The 18,674-nt window shown below is 40.8% G+C and overlaps 1 protein-coding gene across 5 annotated transcripts in view; it reads right to left on the bottom strand.

Annotated features, from left to right (window-relative positions):
- KCNAB1 (potassium voltage-gated channel subfamily A regulatory beta subunit 1) overlaps window positions 1–18,674 on the bottom strand; it is a 435,707-nt gene that overhangs the window by 16,910 nt on the left and 400,123 nt on the right. For all 5 annotated transcript variants that reach the window (XM_007457647.1, XM_007457650.1, XM_007457648.1 and 2 more), the window contains 3 exons: window positions 5,344–5,429; window positions 4,559–4,679; window positions 3,370–3,464 (listed from right to left, as the gene is read on the bottom strand). In XM_007457647.1, the coding sequence (XP_007457709.1) occupies window positions 3,370–3,464; window positions 4,559–4,679; window positions 5,344–5,429 (302 nt within the window). The remainder of the gene's footprint in view (window positions 1–3,369; window positions 3,465–4,558; window positions 4,680–5,343; window positions 5,430–18,674) is intronic.

Genomic DNA, 18,674 nt, shown 5'->3' with positions numbered 1-18,674 from the left:
ATTCCTGCTCCTGGCCTCGTGGAGAAGACCCACTTGTAGTAGAAGAAAATGACACTCACGTGCAGGGAGAAATAGAGGAGATGGAGAGTCCTGACGATGTGCAAATCTATGGATGGAGTCACCCCTGAGGCCATCCCACTCCATCCTTCCCAGGGAGTGTCTGTCTATGCATTCCCTTCTTTGATTAAATTAGGTTGAATTGCATTCTATTGCTTGCAGCCAGAGGATTCTAAGACTCTGTAAGAAGTGTTTATGGAATGACAGAAGGAAGTACCAATAACTGAGTTTTATAAAGTGAGGACAGGTTTCACAGAGTGAAGACAACCAAGATTTGTCTTTAGGGATGAGGAGAGCTTCCACAGCAGGATGTAAAGAAGGGCATTTTGGGGAGGCAAAAAAGAGTACAGTGCATTTGGGTGAAAAATGTAGTAATATGATTTGGGGAGAGACAAGAACGAAAAACGGGTTCAAGAGTATTTCCTTGAATGCTATTTGTGGGTTTTAGGTTTTGTCCTATAATCAGTGATTGGGAAGTCATTAAAGGATTTTAAGCAGGGTTATGATATAGTCAGATTAATCTTTTAGAAAGATAATTGGTCACATAATTGAGATAGATAATAGAAAATTGGTGGGGAGCTGAAAAAGGGAGGGAGGGAATCAGAGAGTCCAGATGGGAGGTTAATGCAGCAAACCAAGTAAGCAATGATGAAGATCTGAACAAGGGTGGTACAAGGAACGGACCACAGAGCGTCAGCATGTGGACTGGAAGAGTTGGCGCCCCGCTGGAGAAGACTGAGGGAGAAGAAGAGGCAGCTGAGATAATGCCTTGGCTTCTGACTGGGGTGACCAGATGGATGGGTGGCGGCATTGTCAAGTGAGAAGGAAGAGTAGATTCTGGGGAGTGAGGACAGATTCCATTAGGCATGACAGATGCCCATGGGACAGCCACGTGGACATGTCTGATAGGCACGAAGAAGTAGTGGTGTTTAGCTCGGTGGTGAGTCTGTGCTGATGACACTGATTTAGAAGTCTTTGTAACAGTGGTGGGCCAGATGCAGCCTCCCAGAAAACCACCTGGGCAGTACTACTTTCTAAAAGAGAGGTATTTTTTCACACTCAGTTTATCCTTCAAATCTAGTTCAATATTTATAGCAGAAACAAAGTATTAGCATCCTTATGTTACTGGTGTAACTTAAAACAGCCAGTGTGAAATACCAACCATTTATTCTATTTTGGGGGAAGGTGAAAGTTGCCATCTTATTTATCTATTTGCCTAGGTCTTTGTTTTTTAAAAAATGTTTTTACTATTAGAATTCTCATTCAATCTTAAGGTTGAAATATATATATATATATATATATATATATATATGTATATAATTAGTAGTAGTAGTATTTTTTGCTTTAGTTACTCTACTCAAGTGGCTTTTCTAGGTGTACGTATAGTAGTCCAGAAAGCACTTGGACTGATGAATTAAGAAGCCTTGAGGGTCTGCGGAGCTCTAAAGAAGCGTGCTTTGTGACTGGCTGCCTTTCACCTGTTCAGAGTCCTTATTTATCGCTAAGGATGTTTCAATAGATGCTGAAAAGTCAACAACAGAAATATTTTTGGGGTTGCTTTTGGGCTTAGTCACCTTCAAATATTTTGCATCTCCTTTTCTTTTTTTTCCTCCTTTCGTTAGTGCACTGTTAAAAGCTTTTCAGCTGTTTGTAAGCTTTTCTCAAACAGTGGTGGAGATCAGACAATCATATACTCCAAATACAGTGTAGGAGCTACTTCTTCCTCCTTTAAAAACCTGAGTTTGAAGGGAAACAAAAATGCCTTTAGGGAGATGCACTGAGAGCCACGAGACCTGAGTTCTACTATTAACTTTTACTATTATGAGTTTATGCTCTTGGATTGTTATCTAATCTCTTTGTGCTCAGTGTCTGCATCTGGAAAAGGTTTACCCTCTTATAAGGACAGTCTGGAACAAACACCTGGTATATATGGAAGCACTTTGAGTTTTTCAGAAAGTCTCTGAAAGAATGTAAGACAACATGCTTGGCTACAACTGGCTAAAAGCCATCTGTATCCATTTATCTTTGCGAGGAAAAAAGGAGATGAATAAAAACACATAGCCTGGTGCTTGGCACATAGTAGGTGCTCAGCAAAATCACAATTTTCAATGCTTTTCTTTCTTCACTCTTTTCTTGCCATCCACCTTTTATCCCTTCCTTCCTAAGATGCTTTTCGTTTTTCTTTGCTGACTTATTCAAAACCTTCCATTTTTCAGAAACAAGACCCTATATAATATTCTAGGATAATTAGTGTAATAATGCAAAACCAGAAGCAGGACCATGTCGCCATGTTTTAGGAAATATTTATGTTGTATTATCTTAGAGAACAAACAAGCTAATAGGTCAACCAGTACAGCAGAGAGAAAAGTGATAGACCTAGAGTCTGGAGAAGGTCCTGATTAGGGAAGCACACGGTGGTTCCAGCCACACTGATTAAAGGGTTGCTGGTTTGGGCTTAACTTGAGTTGTCCTTGTGCTGACTTTGTGCTGTGTCAGACTTCTGCTTCCTCTTTGGGGCCTTTGGCATGTGTGAATTTTGAAAATGCCTATGTTCTCTCCCTAGACATTACAGAGTAATTTGTGATTCTAATGTTATTACACATTCTCTCAAGTTTTAAAAAACAGACATGTTGTTATTAACAAGGAGAGATTTTGGAGTACCCTCCGGTAAATTAATCATCAAGATCTTCTGAATGGAGGTAACTTTATGTCAATGATCTTAAATATCTTTATGCTTCAGATAAGAAATTAAGCTGCAAGACTGAGCAGCCGGAGTTGATCTCTGCAAATGCCAGCCCTGAGCCTCCGTGACAGAGGCTTGGCTCTGTATCTGCTTCTCAAACCCTCCCTCCTTACTCCCCATCCTCACATATTAAAAAACGTCAACCGACCTCAAACCTATTCAACTACAACCGGTTTGCCACATGTGGATTAAACCTCTATGGCTTAAATTTTGTTTCGTCAAGAAAAGTAAAATTAGATCCTCTTATATAGAAAAGGGATTTTACGTTTCCTAAGTTTCGAAGGAGGAATGAAATGCCTTCTTGAATATAAGAATAAGTGTAGGAATTCAAGTCTACAAATCCAACCAGGTCACTGGGCATCTCCCCCGGTCCCCAGAGGAGGAGAACTTTCTGCACTGATGCCTGACCAGAAGTAGAGACCTCCAGAGGGCTTGGGGAGCTGGCCAGGGAACACCGGCCAGCCCAAGGACACACTCGGCCTGAGCCAGGGAGCCACAGGCTGCTGCAGAATCTCCTTTTTTCCCTTGCTCCTATCCCCAGACTCTTTCCTAGAGGTGGAGGAAAATACCTTCAGTGAAGCCCTGGAACTTTCAGGCACCCCATTTCCATATTTTCCTGAGATGATGCCACAGGCCAGCGGAGACCATGTCATCGCTCCGACGCCTACAGAAGAAAAAAACCTTAAAAAGTTACTTCTGCAAACTGGGATCAAAAGTGTTGGGGTGCTTAGAAAGGACTTGGTTAGTTGGGGGGAAAACTGGCCAGATACATGAGCTAATATCAGCATAAATGTTTCCATTACAGTTTAGGCATCTACAAATAGTGCTTCATTTTTATAAACCTATCAAATGTGCACTGTTGGTTATGGGGAACAGGCCATATAATCAAGCCTGAAAATGTGGCTTATCCATAGTTTTTGGATGACCAAAATTTATGTTTCTTTTTACACTCAGAGATAAACACTTTTGCTTGCACAGAAACCCAGCTCTTCGCTTGTTCACTCAGTGCCTTAATAGTGCCTGGTGCAAAGCAGGAGCACAATGCCCCCCTGCACAGTAAACACGCAGTGATAGCAATAACAACCATTGTTATTGCTGTTGTTGAACTTTTTTATCCTTTTTTTCTTACCCAGCATTTTCCCACTCGTGTAAACCCCCATTTCTTACGAAGAAAATTATCTCTGGAATCTGTTTTAATAAGTATGCCTGAAAATGTGGCTTACTTAAGTTTTTCTGATGTCCAAAATTCTCGTGTACATGTTGTTGTATATATTTTTTCCCTCTCTTTGTCATTATGTCTACCTACAAAAACATGTGTCCCTGGCTCATCAGCCGTTCTTGAATTCCCATTCTGACTCAGTTCTAGGCAAAGTAGGAGATACAGATGTATAAATCCATAATTTTTGGGAAAGGCAGTCATAATCCACTCAGAGATGCATTCTTGGCTAGAGCAACTACCCTATGAAAAATACGTTTATTCATTGTTTCTTCCCTTCATTCTATATGCATTTTTTGAACACCTACTGAATACGGCTTGTACACCAGTCACAATTTACAGCTCTGCTTGGCTGTCATGAGTGATACTCTGGAGGTTACATACAGGCACTTTTGATTCTTCCAGTCTCTGGAATGCATAGTGCTGACAACCCCCTAGGTTAATTAGGAACATTTAGGAAAGCATTTCAGTAACATTTTTTTTCTGGATCACTGATCATCCTGTTGTTAAAAATAATCAGTAAATTTGATTGTGAAGATTACCTATTTTATGGTAGAGCTCTGGTAGCTGAACCTCCACTTTCTCTCTCTGGAAAAGATGGTACTCAGCTTGTTCACAGACTGGTGGGATCATGTTGAATTGTCTTGCTACAGAGTAGGCTTCCTAGGGAGAAATAAAAGTGCAACTGAATTTATAGCTGATGAGAAATAAGGCTGTATGCATGAAAAAATTTCATTTTGGTGAAATCAATACAAACCAAGAAAAATGTAGATTGCCAAATAGTAAGCAAAGTTATGACCATCAATTTCACTAAGAAATACCAATGCAGGAAATCCTTATTATTCTTTGAGAGGTTTTGGAATGAGTAAGGTCCAGGGAAAATTAGTCAAAGTATGAATTATGGACTATTACAAAGAAAACATAGTTTGACTATTTCTAGGTTCCTAAAGAAATAAAACTTAACTAATATATAATATAAAAATGATCTGTAATTAGCATGTTATGAACAGGACCATTATTTAATACATTAAAAAAAACCCTGGAATATTGTGTTCATATGTCTCGTTAGCTGAGAAATTTACTCTCTTACTACCAGAGAACATGCTAAAGCACAATGCCTGTTAGATACCTGCACCCTCCCTATTGTATTCTGAGCTGAGGAGATCCACCCCCCATATCCATCTCTATTACTGATGGAATTGATCATGGAATTCTAGTGCCATTGTGATTGTGAAGAAAGTTTGCCAAAGATCGTACAACTTACACATGATATCTAACAAACAATAATAGGTACTCAATGGCCATTTAAAAATAGAAATGAAATTACCATGATCTCCATGGCACTCCAGCGAGAGGTTCCCCAGTACATTGCCATTCCTTGGTTTATCACATGTGTCATGGCTCGAACGATTTCTATGGAAAGCCAAATAGTTAGCACTACATATACTTTTCAAAGTTATACAGTTTTTTTTTTCCTTTTCCTGCCCAAAGCTTAGATATTTAATGCAATTATTTGTTGGATTAATATAATTACTTTGACACTGGTGATAACATAATAGTCTAACATAAAATATTGATAGTTTGGAGGTGGTTGGTACTTTTGGGTTCCATTTTCAGATTGCAGCAACAACATGAAATGATATTAAAAACAGAATGACCACTTTAAGTTCTTCCTTTACTTTTATCACTTCAGGGTTCCTGGCTGGATAAAAGAACACATGATTCACCTCTTTCAGAACGTGGGGACCTTAAGGGCTCACTAAAGTGAGAAGTGAGAGAAAGCATTTGTTTTGACTTTGTGGAATGGAGGGTCATTGGGGATAGAAGGCCTGCCTCTGTGTGTGGGATCTGCAGAGCTAAGACTCACTCAGGGTGGCTGTTTAATAGAGATGACTCAACAACAATGTGTTTGGCAGAAAGATAAACATATTAAATGCTGAACAAACAGCCAAAGCCATGGTGGCTCCCAGCCCACAATGGCTACTCTGTCCTTGACCACTTTGGACCAAAGTTCATTCTAAGACACCCATGTCATGCATTTCACCGGGGCCTGCGTGTGGCCCCACCCCACTTGCTCATCAGCCTCTTTCACCTTGACATCATATTTCCTAAACAGGAGAATGAACCCCTTCCCAGAGGGGTGGAGCTGAGCTAATCTTCTTGGCACCAGCCGATGTGATGCAGAACCAGGGAGCATGGAGAACCTCAAGTTCAACTGAGTGATAAGTCACAGACATGGTTGGATTTCTTCTACAAAGCAGGTCAGCCAAATACCCAGGGTGATAGGTCATTTGACATTTTCAAGGGGTTGCAGGCCATGGGCTTTTCTTGCCCCACTAATATCTGGTAGGTTACGTGTCCTTCAGAAGAATCAAATCCTTTCTCAAACTCGAGTTGAGTAGATGTGTTCTTCTTTTATTTCTCACCAGCAAGCACTGTCTTAATTGATCAGGGACAGGATTTGGAACGAGACAGCGAGGGTTAGGGTCTTAGCTTGCTTGCTTGTTTGGCTTACATAAACCATTTAAAATTGCCCTTGGTTTCTTTGTTTGGAAGATGGGAATGCTTTTCCTCACCAGAGTCCCAACAGAGGTAGAACTTGGCTTATAAGGAAAATATTTTTCTTTCTTGGAGAAAGACTCCTAAATATCAGTTTATTACTCAGCAACTAAATCTATGAAGATAGTTCTCCCTTTATAAAGCAAATGAGATACAAAAAGTTTCTTTCCTTTTATTATACAAATGGAAATGAGTACCTGTGCTAAAATTTCTGGAAGTCTAAAGCCATTATTTAAATCTCTGCCCCAAAGTATTCTCTCTTTGGAGATCTCCATCGTTGTGCTAATTCCCTTTCCTTTCACATCCTGTTTCATCCAGAGCTGAGATGTTCATCCAGTCAACAGGATTTATGAGGCGTCTGCTATGCTAGGGGTTGGGGATACTGGGGCGAATCAAACACGTTGGTAAACACTGAGGAGGTTAACAGAATAAAATGAGCCCGAGAGCCTCCCCTGTCTCCATTCTGTAATCACGTAAGATGAGCACAGGACTGGCCAGTGGCTTGGCCATGCGGCAGTTCCTGAGGCCTTGGCAAGAGCAGGTAAGGTGGAGTGGAGGTGGTACTCCTCCTGTACCTTCATTCCCTTATTTCACACACACGTATTAAGAACTTAATGTGTGCCAGGCACTGGGTTCATCTGTGAGTAAAATAGATACAAAGCTCCTTGAGTTCTGAATTGAGTGGAGAACACATGGAGATGTAAACAAGTAGGTAATTACAAAATGTGACATGTTATGAAAAAAACCAATAGGGGGCTGAGATAGGGAATAAGAGGGAAGACCGATTTTAGTTGGTTAAGGAAGGTCTCCCTGAGGAGTAATGTTTAGGCACAAAAAATAAATAGGGACCAGCCAGGTGAAGAGCCGTGGAGGAGGATTGTAGGCCACTGGAGCAGCATGTGCAAGGGCCCTGAGGCTGGACAGAGCTTGGTGAGTTCCCGCAATCAGGAAGCCATGGAAGCTGAGTCAGGAAGGAGGACAGGGCTACAGGATGAAGTTGGCAGAGGGCAAACCGTGTTATTTGTCTGTTATTCAGGGCTTGATGGGAAGTCACTAACATTTTTAGGTAAGGAAATGACGATGCAGTGAACATTTCAGAACACTATCGGACCATGCTGTGGGGCTGGAGGGGGGCTGGAGGAAGCAGGAAGATCTTTAGGAAGTTGCAGTACTCCAGGCAGGAGTTGAGGGGGCTTGGAATCGGGAGGTGGTAGCAAAGACAGAGGCATGAATGGATCAACATCTGTTTGGGGGGTAGTATTCCCTAGACTTGCAGATGGACTGAACGTGGCAAGTGAGGACGAGGAGGAATGAAGGCGGTCTCCCAGATAACTGGCCATTCACCGAGATGCAGGAGACTGAGCGAGGAACAGGTTTGGAAGGAAGAGACAGGGTCTCCCCTTGGACATGCCAAAAATGGAGATGACTGTGAGAGACTGAGGGGAGATGTTGAGTGGAGATAACTGGATAATGACACGGTGAACAACCTGGGCTGGAAGCGAGCTATTTGTTAATTACCAGTCTTTAAATGTATTTAAATCCATGGAAGTGGATGAGACTATAAAAGGGAAGTCTGCCCAGAGAAAAGAGCAGAGGTTCTAAGAGCCAGAGCAGGAGTCGGGGAGAGGTCACTGCAGCCAGAGGGGCAGGAAGGAAGCCAGATGGGGGGACAGTTCAGAATCAAGAATAGGGAGTGCTTGCAGAAGGAGCTGTGCCGGAGGAATGGAACACACGAGCATTCGAGTCAGAAGGGCACAACACAGCGTCTACAGGATTTGGCTGTGTGACAGGGAGGTCACTGCAGACCATGAGAAGAGTGCTGTCAGTGTCTGTGGTGCGTTGGGACCAAGGCCAGGCTGGAGCCAGTGGTAGAATGGGCGTGGGGAAGGGAAGGCGTTAGAGACAACCTGGGTAGACTCAAGTTAGGAAATGAATGGAGCAGAGAAAGAGGGCAGCAGCTGAAGGGGTACTTAGAGTCGAAGGAGAGTTTTATTTTAAAACTGGAAGATGTAAGAGTAAGCCTGTATGCCACTGGGCGTGATCTAGATAGGGGAGTTACTGAGGATGCGGGCTAGAGGGTTGGGGAGTATGGAGGGGGAGAGACTTGACACAGGGAGATGGAGGAGAACAACACTCCTGGGGGGGGAAGGACACGTCTGGCAAGACGGTGGGACCTCAGGAGGTTTGGAGAACTCATCATAGGAAGACAGGGGAGCCCCTGTTTGATGAATTCAATTCTCAATAAACTATCAATCAAGTGAAAAAGAGGTGGGAAGTGAGGAAAAGGTGAGAAGGAACAGTTCTGAGCGTGGAAGAGCCTATGCAAGATGCCCTTATGCCCCAGGTACTTTAGTTGAGGGGTAATTTCTTTGCTCCCGTGATCTGTTTGGCTACTGACTCTGCAGGAAAGGGCTGGTGGAATGCAGAAAGGAATCTGGGAGGAGGAGGCTGCAGCACGGAATGCAGGGAGGAATGCAGAGAATGTAGAGGCCACAGTTAGAGATTCACGTTGCCACAAAGTAAAACTGAATTTAATGCATGTTCAATTTTTTTTTTTTCCCCACGCGGGCATGCGGAGTCTTAGTTCCCCGACCAGGGATTGAACCTGTGCCCCCTGCAGTGGAAGCGCGGAGCCCTAACCACTGGACAGCCAGGGAATTCCCACTTCATTTTTTTTTTTTTTTTTTAATGTCAGAGAAAAATCCCCCAAGTTTTTAGCTATCTAACATAATAGGAAGTAACTGTACTGATAGCTGAGGTGGGTTTTTAACATAATTCTACCAAAATGACACTAGAGGGCAGCATTGTTAAGAAAAAAAATCAACTGGGTTTAAATGCTTGTTTTACTTGTACATCACGGAAATGCGTTTTTAAAGCGTCCTAGTCAGAGCCTCGATACTGAGTGGGGAAAAGGCCCTTAGGAAGATCATTTAGTGCATTGCTTTCACCTGCCCCTGGGAAAGGACATGCAGACAAACTGATTAAATCCGGCAACTCAGGACTGAATGTGGCTCCTGGAGCCCAGACTCACCCGCTTTTCCAGGAAGCCTTGGCACCAGTGGTGCCAAACCTGACTGCACATTAAAACACCTGGGGAGCTTTGAAAACTACACTATCCAGGCTCCACGGAAGTTCTATTATATCAGAATCTCTGGGGGTGAGGCTGGGCATCAGTCTCATCCCAGATGATTCCAGTTTGCAGCCAGGGTTCAGGGCCGCTCGCTGTGCTTGTCTACACGGCTGGTCCTAAAGTATGGCCCCTGGACCACCAGCAGCAACCCCTGGAACCCGGTAGAAATGCATATCCTAGGGTCTTACTCCAGATGTACTGAATTACAAATTCTGGACATGGGTAGGGCCCAGCATTCTGTTTTAAGCAGCTCTCCAAGCAATTTTAGTACAGACTAAAGGTTGAGAAACACTGCTTTATATCATCCCCAAGTAAGCCATGTCAGTGAGTATCAACTTCCTCCCATATTTCCTCTTCCGCTCTGTCGTCTAATCTTAGTGCTTCATGATATACTTTAACCTTTATTTGCTTTAGTACATATGCAAACAGTCACTGTGACATGATGCATGCATGTACACACACACACAAGCACATACACACTTTAGTATGAATTAGAGGAATTTGAAGAAAATGCAGAGGTCCAAGTTCTAGTCTACTTCAATGAGCCTGGGCCTTTGTATTATGTTCGTTAGCTCTCAAATCTCAGTGTTTGAGAAACACTTCTAAACTATGGGAAAACTTGGTTAAATCCTTCCTGTGCACTCCTTTCCAGGTTGAAATCATTATTATATAACCCACAGGCCCCAGGCAGCACTCTCTCTTATTCCCTGGACTCCTGTCAGAAAGCTGGCCTCTATAAAAGCTGCAAGTCAGCTTTGTTTCTCTGAGTATCCCAATTTCCCATCTGTAAAGTGAGTCTGTATTGATCCTGTGTAATTCTTTCAAAGCTTGACATGAGATGATATGTGTAGAGACCAATTTGTGAATCTGAAAGAGTAACACAAACTGAGTAACAAGTAAGCAGGATGTGGCCCTGGTTGTTTCTTCTCAAATAAGCTCAGATTCTAACATTTTAGTTACCAAAAAAAAAAAAAAAAGTTGATATTCTTTTCAGTAACATAGGTCATCTGTGTTTAAAAATATGTATTTTATGTGAAAGGACTTAATAAAACTATTTATTTTGAGTGAAAGAAATTTGTTGATAAACTTGTTTATTTTTTTCAGTTGGCCCTCATGCAAAAACATGGCTGCTCACATTAAGCCTTTTTCATGTGAAATGTTCCCTAGAACTTTGAAAGTTGTACGCAAGTGGTTATACTGCATGAACAATAAATCATAGGGACTAAAGATACAAATATGCAGAAATTAGTGTTTTTATCAGATCAAATGTACTCAAGTTAATCTGGCCATATGGACACAAAATGATCAAAACAAAAGAAACCTTAGAGATAATTCAGTGTAGTTTCCTCTTACTCTAGATAAGGAAACAGGCTAGGAGTTCATTGTTTTAAGGAATAATTAAAAGCTTGAATATTGTTAACAATTATAAATATTTCAGATATGCTTACAAAATGCTGAGAGTAAATACACAAAATAATAATTGTAATATGTAGTGGAACTGTATGGAACTTTGTTCTATATTTTTCAAGTCCCCTGTAAATGTGTTATCATACTTTCATAATTTAAAAAAGAAAAAAGAAAGAAGATTCCCTAACACAGCAAAGCACCACTTTAAAACACTAACATGTTATAGGTTAATTCACAAATATTAGGTTTAACTAAACGCAATTTACACTTTTAAAGGCCAAAAATCGTTGATCTTTTTTACTGGGAGGGGACTATGTGGAGGCTGGGGCACTGGTAGAATGCAGAGACTTGGTTTCAACAGAGGAGTCGTAAACACTAATAAAAACAGGTCTAGACACAGGCACAATTTTTAATCCAGACCAGCTGTTTGTTTGTTATTTATCTAACTTCAGCTGTTTATTTACTTTAACTTCGGAAGCTTGTGGTGGTGGTGGTTTATAATCGTGCCTCTTTGTGGCTTAGAGGATTCCTCTTGGATATTCATCAGTCATTTACCATCATGGCTGTGGAGAATCCTCTCTCAGTGCCCCTCTATCTGGAGATAGAGGACCACCTTTTCTCACTGAAATGGAAACTCATAACCATAAATGGAGTCATGCCATGTTTACCCTTAAAGGTTTGCCGACTGTCTGAAGACAGCCTGGCTCCATTTGCCTTCCGGACCACAGGGGAGACTCTGGGTTTTGTCCCATCACTGTCATGAACTTGGACATGTTCTTCAACCTTGCTGAATCTGTTACTTCAACACAAATGAACAGACCGATATTAATTGAGCATACAGGTAATCTTTATAATAACTGTTTAGGTGGGTAATATCTTAATCCTTATTTTATTGATGAGGAACCTGAAACTCAAAAAGGTCACTTGGGCAGCTTCTCAGCAGATAGTCGGTAAGGCCACTTCTAGCTTTGAAGCTAGAAGTGGTCATCCTGGAAGGCTTTGTGCATAGTACACTGTGGAAGAAGGCGGGTTGGGGACAAAAAACTAACAGGGCATTTACATAATTGACCTCATTGTGTATTTGTGAATGTACGATGCCTTGTGTGTGGGTCTATCCATCCCTTTGCATTTCATACGCCGATGACTTATAGTTCATGATGTATATGAATGACTTGGGAAATGTGAGCTATCTTTTTGCTTCCCTGAAGAAAGACCTCAAATCTGATGATTCTTTGAAAAAAGAACCAAAAAATGGGTTTGAGTCTGTGTGTGACCTGTTGAAGCTTAGAAACAGAGTGGTCTTCACAAGATAGTTTGCTAGGAATAAGCTTTCTGGATCAGGGTGATGGCCAAAATGATTCTCTATCAGAACAGACCAGATTCAAGAGACTAGAAAGGATTACACACACCAAGCCAAGTCAGTAAAACCTCTCCTATCTGGAGAAATTAAACCTTGTTTGAAATTCTCACCCCAGAATAGAGCTGTGTGTCTCCAAGGACAATACACCATCCTCACCCTGAAGCTTCCCAGAACACCCTCTCTAAGGGCACAGGGTCCTCAGCCTCTCTGCTCTGACACACTGGTTTTCCCTGACCCCGACAGTTTGAACTGAGCCTTTGAAATTGCCCAGATGTGATTTCCGAAACTTTTTCTGAAACATAGAAAAGGTTATTGAAGTGGGACATTTTTAGCCTCACTTTTACCTAAAGACCAAAGGTCCTGAACAAAAGCAGTAGCTGGTAAGTACCCCTAAGTTCCGAAGTGAGGTACTAGGCCACCTGTGTAGGACTGGTTAAAAAAGGTTTGGCCATCTTTAGCTCAATCCCTACCTTAAAAGAATCAGTGGGTGGAGGTGAGGGTTGAGAGACAATTTATTTGGACTTGTTTGAGTTCTGTGACATTTTCCTACCTTCCCCTGTGATGCCACCCTCCTGCTCCATCTTTCACCTTGTCCCAAACTGAATAAAACTCCAGAACCTAAAAGTCCCATTTGCAGAACTTGCAAGTAAGGACAGCTCCCTGCAGTAAGGATCTGAATGCTGTGCTTTTTTTTCCAACAGGCAAACACAGGCTGTCCTGGGGATTCTGCTCATTCCTTGTTCACCTCCCCACTACAGAGGGGGAGGCTACATGATGCTGTATACTTTTAATATTATTTCTTCCTGCACCAGACATGTGCTCTTTAATCCTGGCAAGACAGCAAATGTTCATTTTGCATTTAGATAAGAATGGCCAAGTGACTTGCTTCAGGCAATGAATAGCCTTCTTATCTTTCAATACTTCTCTATCCTCATTATTTCTCTGTAATTCTCTTATCACTACATCAAGTCTTTCGAGCTTCTCACCTGCTGACACTCCAAGAAATAATGTAGAATATGGATCATAAAATTGTACCTCTTGAGAGCGGGCCTCATGCAGCAGCCACAGGGGCAAGACTCCTGAAGGACCTGGGGCACCAAACCACCTGCCTGAGGTAAAGAACTGCAACATGGGTGCTGCCATGTTGGTGGAGTCCCGAAGGGAATGCTGGGATTTTGGGGGTCCAGCTACACCCCTCAGTACCCACTCCACTTGTAACATGCTGTCAGACAGAGTGGCAAAGTAAATAAAGATTCACCATTTAGGCAGAAGCGGAGGGGCAGCACGTTGAAAGGAGGGCTTCTGGAGTGTGGAATTCCGGAGTTTGGAGAGAGGACCTTCAAGACGGTGGAGGAGTAAGACGTGGAGGTCACCTTCCTCCCTACAAATACATCAAAAATACACCTACATGTGGAACAACCCCTATAGAACACCTCCTGAACGCTGACAGAAGACCTCAGACTTCCCAAAAGGCAAGAAACTCCCCACGTACCTGGCCATGTGGCTAATAGGGTCTTGGTGCTCCGGCTGGGTGTCAGGCCTGAGCCTCTGTGGTGGGAGAGCCAAGTTCAGGACATTGGTCCACAGAGACCTCCCGGCCCCTTGTAATATCAATTGTCGAAAGCTCTCCCATAGATCTCCATCTCAATGCTAAGACCCAGCTCCACTCAATGACCAGCAAACTCCAGTGCTGGACACACCATGCCAAACAACTAGCAAGACAGGAACACAACCCCACCCATTAGCAGAGAGGCTGCCTAAAATCATAATAAGGTCACAGACACCCCAAAACCCACCACCAGACATGGTCCTGCCCACCAGAAAGACAAGATCCAGCCTCATCCACCAGAAAAAAGGCACCAGTCTCCTCCACCAGGAAGCCTACACAACCCACTGAATCAACCTTACCCAGTGGGGGAAGACATCAAAAACAACAGGAACTACGAACCTGCAGGCTGTGAAAAGAAGACCCCCAAACACAGTAAGCTAAGAAAAATGAGAAGACAGAGAAACACACAGCAGATGAGGGAGCAAGGTAAAAGACCACCAGACCAAACAAATGAAGAGGAAATAGGCAGTCTACCTGAAAAAGAATCAGAGTAATGATAGTAAAGATGATCCAAAATCTTGGAAACATAATGGAGAAAATACAAGAAACGTTTAGTTCTCTTTAGAAGAACTAAAGAGCAAACAAACAATGATGAACAACACAATACATGAAATTAAAAATTCTCTAGAAGGAATCAATAGCAGAATAACTGAGGCAGAACAACAGATAAGTGACCTGGAAAATAAAATAGTGGAAATAACTACCACAGAGCAGAATAAAGAAAAAAGAATGAAAAGAACGGAGGACAGTCCTCTGGGACAACATTAAACGCACCAACATTCAAATTATAGGGGTCCCAGAAGAAGAAGAGATAAAGAAAGGGACTGAGAAAATATTTGAAAAGATTATAGTTGAAAACTTCTCTAATATGGGAAAGGAAATAGTTAATCAAGTATAAATAGTTAATACAGGATAAATCCAAGGAGAAACATGCCAAGACACATATTAATCAAACTATCAAAAATTAAATACAAGGAAAAAAATATTAAAAGCAGCAAGGGAAAAGCAACAAATAATATACAAGGGAATCCCCATAAGGTTAACAGCTGATCTTTCAGCAGAAACTCTGCAATCCAGAAGGGAGTGGCAGGACATATTTAAAATGATGAGAGGGAAACACCTACAATCAAGATTACTCTACCCAGCAGGGATCTCATTGAGATTCAAGGGAGAAATTAAAACCTTTGCGGACAAGCAAAAGCTAAGAGAATTCAACACCACCAAACCAGATTTACAACAAATACTAAAGGAACTTCTCTATGCAGGAAACACAAGAGGAGGAAATGACCTACAATAACAAACCCAAAACAATTACGAAAATGGTAATAGGAACATACATATTGATAATTACCTTGGATGTAAATGGATTAAATGCTCCAACCAACAGACATAGACTGGCTGAATGGATAAAAAAACCAGACCCGTATATATGCTGTCTACAGGAGACCCACTTCAGACCTAGAGACCCATACAGACTGAAAGTGAGGGGATGGAAAAAGATATTCCATGCAAATGGAAATCACAAGAAAGCTGGAGTAGCAATTCTCATATCAGACAAAATAGACATTAAAATAAAAATTATTACAAGAGACAAAGATGGACACTATATAATGATCAAGGGATCAATCCAAGAAGAAGATATGACAATTGTAAATATTTATGCATCCAACATAGGAGCACCTCAATACATAAGGCAAGTGCTAACAGCCATAAAAGGGCAAATCAACAGTAACACATTCATAGTAGGGGACATTAAAAACACCCCACTTTCACCAGTGGACAGATCATCCAAAATGAAAATAAGTAAGGAAACACAAGCTTTAAATGATACATTAAACAAAATGGACTTAATTGATACTTATAGGACAAAACCAACAGAATACACTCTCTTCTCAAGTGCTCATGGAATGTTCTCCAGGATAGATCATATCTTGGGTCGCAAATCAAGCCTTGGTAAATTTAAGAAAACTGAAATCGTATCAAGTATCTTTTCTGACCACAACACTATAAGACTAGATATCAATTACAGGAAAAAAACAAGGAGGCTAAACAATACACTACTAAATAACCAAGAGATCACTGAAGAAATCAAAGAGGAAATCAAAAGTACCTAGAAACAAATGACAATGAAAACACGACGACCCAAAACCTATGGGATGCAGCAAAAGCAGTTCTAACAGGGAAGTTTGTAGTAATACAATCCTACCTCAAGAAACAAGAAACATCTCAAACAACCTAAACTTACACCTAAAGCAATTAGAGAAAGAACAAAAAACCCCCAAAGTTAGCAGAAGGAAAGAAATCATAAAGATTGGATCAGCAATAAATGAAAAAGAAATGAAGGATGCTAGCAAAGATCAATAAGACTAAAAGCTGGTTCTTTGAGAAGATAAACAAAATTGATAAACCATTAGCCAGACTCATCAAGAAAAAAAGGGAGAAGACTCAAATCAATAGAATTAGAAATGAAAAAGGAGAGGTAACAACTGACACTGCAGAAATACAGAAGATCATGGAATAATGATAGTAAAGATGATCCAAAATCTTGGAAATAGAATGGACAAAATGCAAGAAGCAGTTAACAAGGACCTAGAAGAAATAAAGATGAAACAGACAATGATGAACAACACAATAAATGAAATGAAAAATACTCTAGATGGGATCAATAGCAGAATAAATGAGGCAGAAGAACGGATAAGTGACCTGGAAGATAAAATAGTGGAAATAACTACTGCAGAGCAGAATAAAGAAAAAAGAATGAAAAGAACTGAGGACAGTCTCAGAGACCTCTGGGACAACATTAAACGCACCAACATTCGAATTATAGGGGTTCCAGAAGAAGAAGAGAAAAAGAAAGGGACTGAGAAAATATTTGAAGAGATTATAGTTGAAAACTTCCCTAATATGGGAAAGGAAATCGTTAATCAAGTCCAGGAAGCACAGAGAGTCCCATACAGGATAAATTCAAGGAGAAATACGCCAAGACACATATTAATCAAACTGTCAAAAACTAAATACAAAGAAAGCATATTAAAAGCAGCAAGGGAAAAACAACAAATAACACACAAGGGAATCCCCATAAGGTTAACAGCTGATCTCTCAGCAGAAACTCTACAAGCCAGAAGGGAGTGGCAGGACATACTGAAAGTGATGAAGGAGAAAAACCTGCAACCAAGATTACTCTACCCAGCAAGGATCTCATTCAGATTTGATGGAGAAATTAAAACCTTTACAGACAAGCAAAAGCTGAGAGAGTTCAGCACCACCAAACCAGCTTTACAACAAATGCTAAAGGAACTTCTCTAGACAAAAACACAAGAGAAGGAAAAGTCCTATAATAACGAACCCAAAACAATTTAGAAAATGGGAATAGGAACATACATATCGATAATTACCTTAAATGTAAATGGACTAAATGCTCCCACCAAAAGACACAGATTGGCTGAATGGATACAAAAACAAGACCCATATATATGCTGTCTACAAGAGACCCACTTCAGACCTAGAGACACATACAGACTGAAAGTAAGGGGATGGAAAAAGATATTCCATGCAAATGGAAACCAAAAGAAAGCTGGAGTAGCAATTCTCATATCAGACAAAATAGACTTTAAAATAAGGACTATCAGAAGAGACAAAGAAGGACACTACATAATGATTAAGGGATCGATCCAAGAAGAAGATATAACAATTGTAAATATTTATGCACCCAACATAGGAGCACCTCAATACATAAGGCAAAAACTAGCAGCCATAAAAGGGGAAATCGACAGTAACACATTCATAGTAGGGGACTTCAACACCCCACTTTCACCAATGGACAGATCATCCAAAATGAAAATAAATAAGGAAACACAAGCTTTAAATGATACATTAAACAGGATGGACTTAATTGATATTTATAGGACACTCCATCCAAAAACAACAGAATACACATTTTTCTCAAGTGCTCATGGAACATTCTCCAGGATAGATCATATCTTGGGTCACAAATCAAGCCTTGGTAAATTTAAGAAAATTGAAATTATATCAAGTATCTTTTCCGACCACAACGCCATGAGATTAGATATCAATTATAGGAAAAGAGCAGTAAAAAATACAAACACATGGAGGCTAAACAATACACTACTTAGTAACGAAGTGATCACTGAAGAAATCAAAGAGGAAATTAAAAAATACCTAGAAACAAATGACAATGGAGATACAACGACCCAAAACCTATGGGATGCAGCAAAAGCAGTTCTAAGAGGGAAGTTTATAGCAATACAAGCCCACCTTAAGAAGCAGGAAACATCTCGAATAAACAACCTAACCTTGCACCTCAAGCAATTAGAGAAAGAAGAACAAAAAAACCCCAGAGTTAGCAGAAGGAAAGAAATCATAAAAATCAGATCAGAAATAAATGAAAAAGAAATGAAGGAAACAATAGCAAAGATCAATAAAACTAAAAGCTGGTTCTTTGAGAAGATTAACAAAATTGATAAACCATTAGCCAGACTCATCAAGAAAATAAGGGAGAAGACTCAAATCAATAGAATCAGAAATGAAAAAGGAGAAGTAACAACTGACACTGCAGAAATACAAAAAATCATG

This window comes from Lipotes vexillifer, unplaced genomic scaffold (genome assembly GCF_000442215.2).
Source record: "Lipotes vexillifer unplaced genomic scaffold, Lipotes_vexillifer_v1.1 scaffold897, whole genome shotgun sequence".
In the NCBI taxonomy this organism is placed as follows: Eukaryota; Metazoa; Chordata; class Mammalia; order Artiodactyla; family Lipotidae; genus Lipotes; species Lipotes vexillifer.
This window is presented reverse-complemented; position numbering and strand designations above follow the sequence as displayed.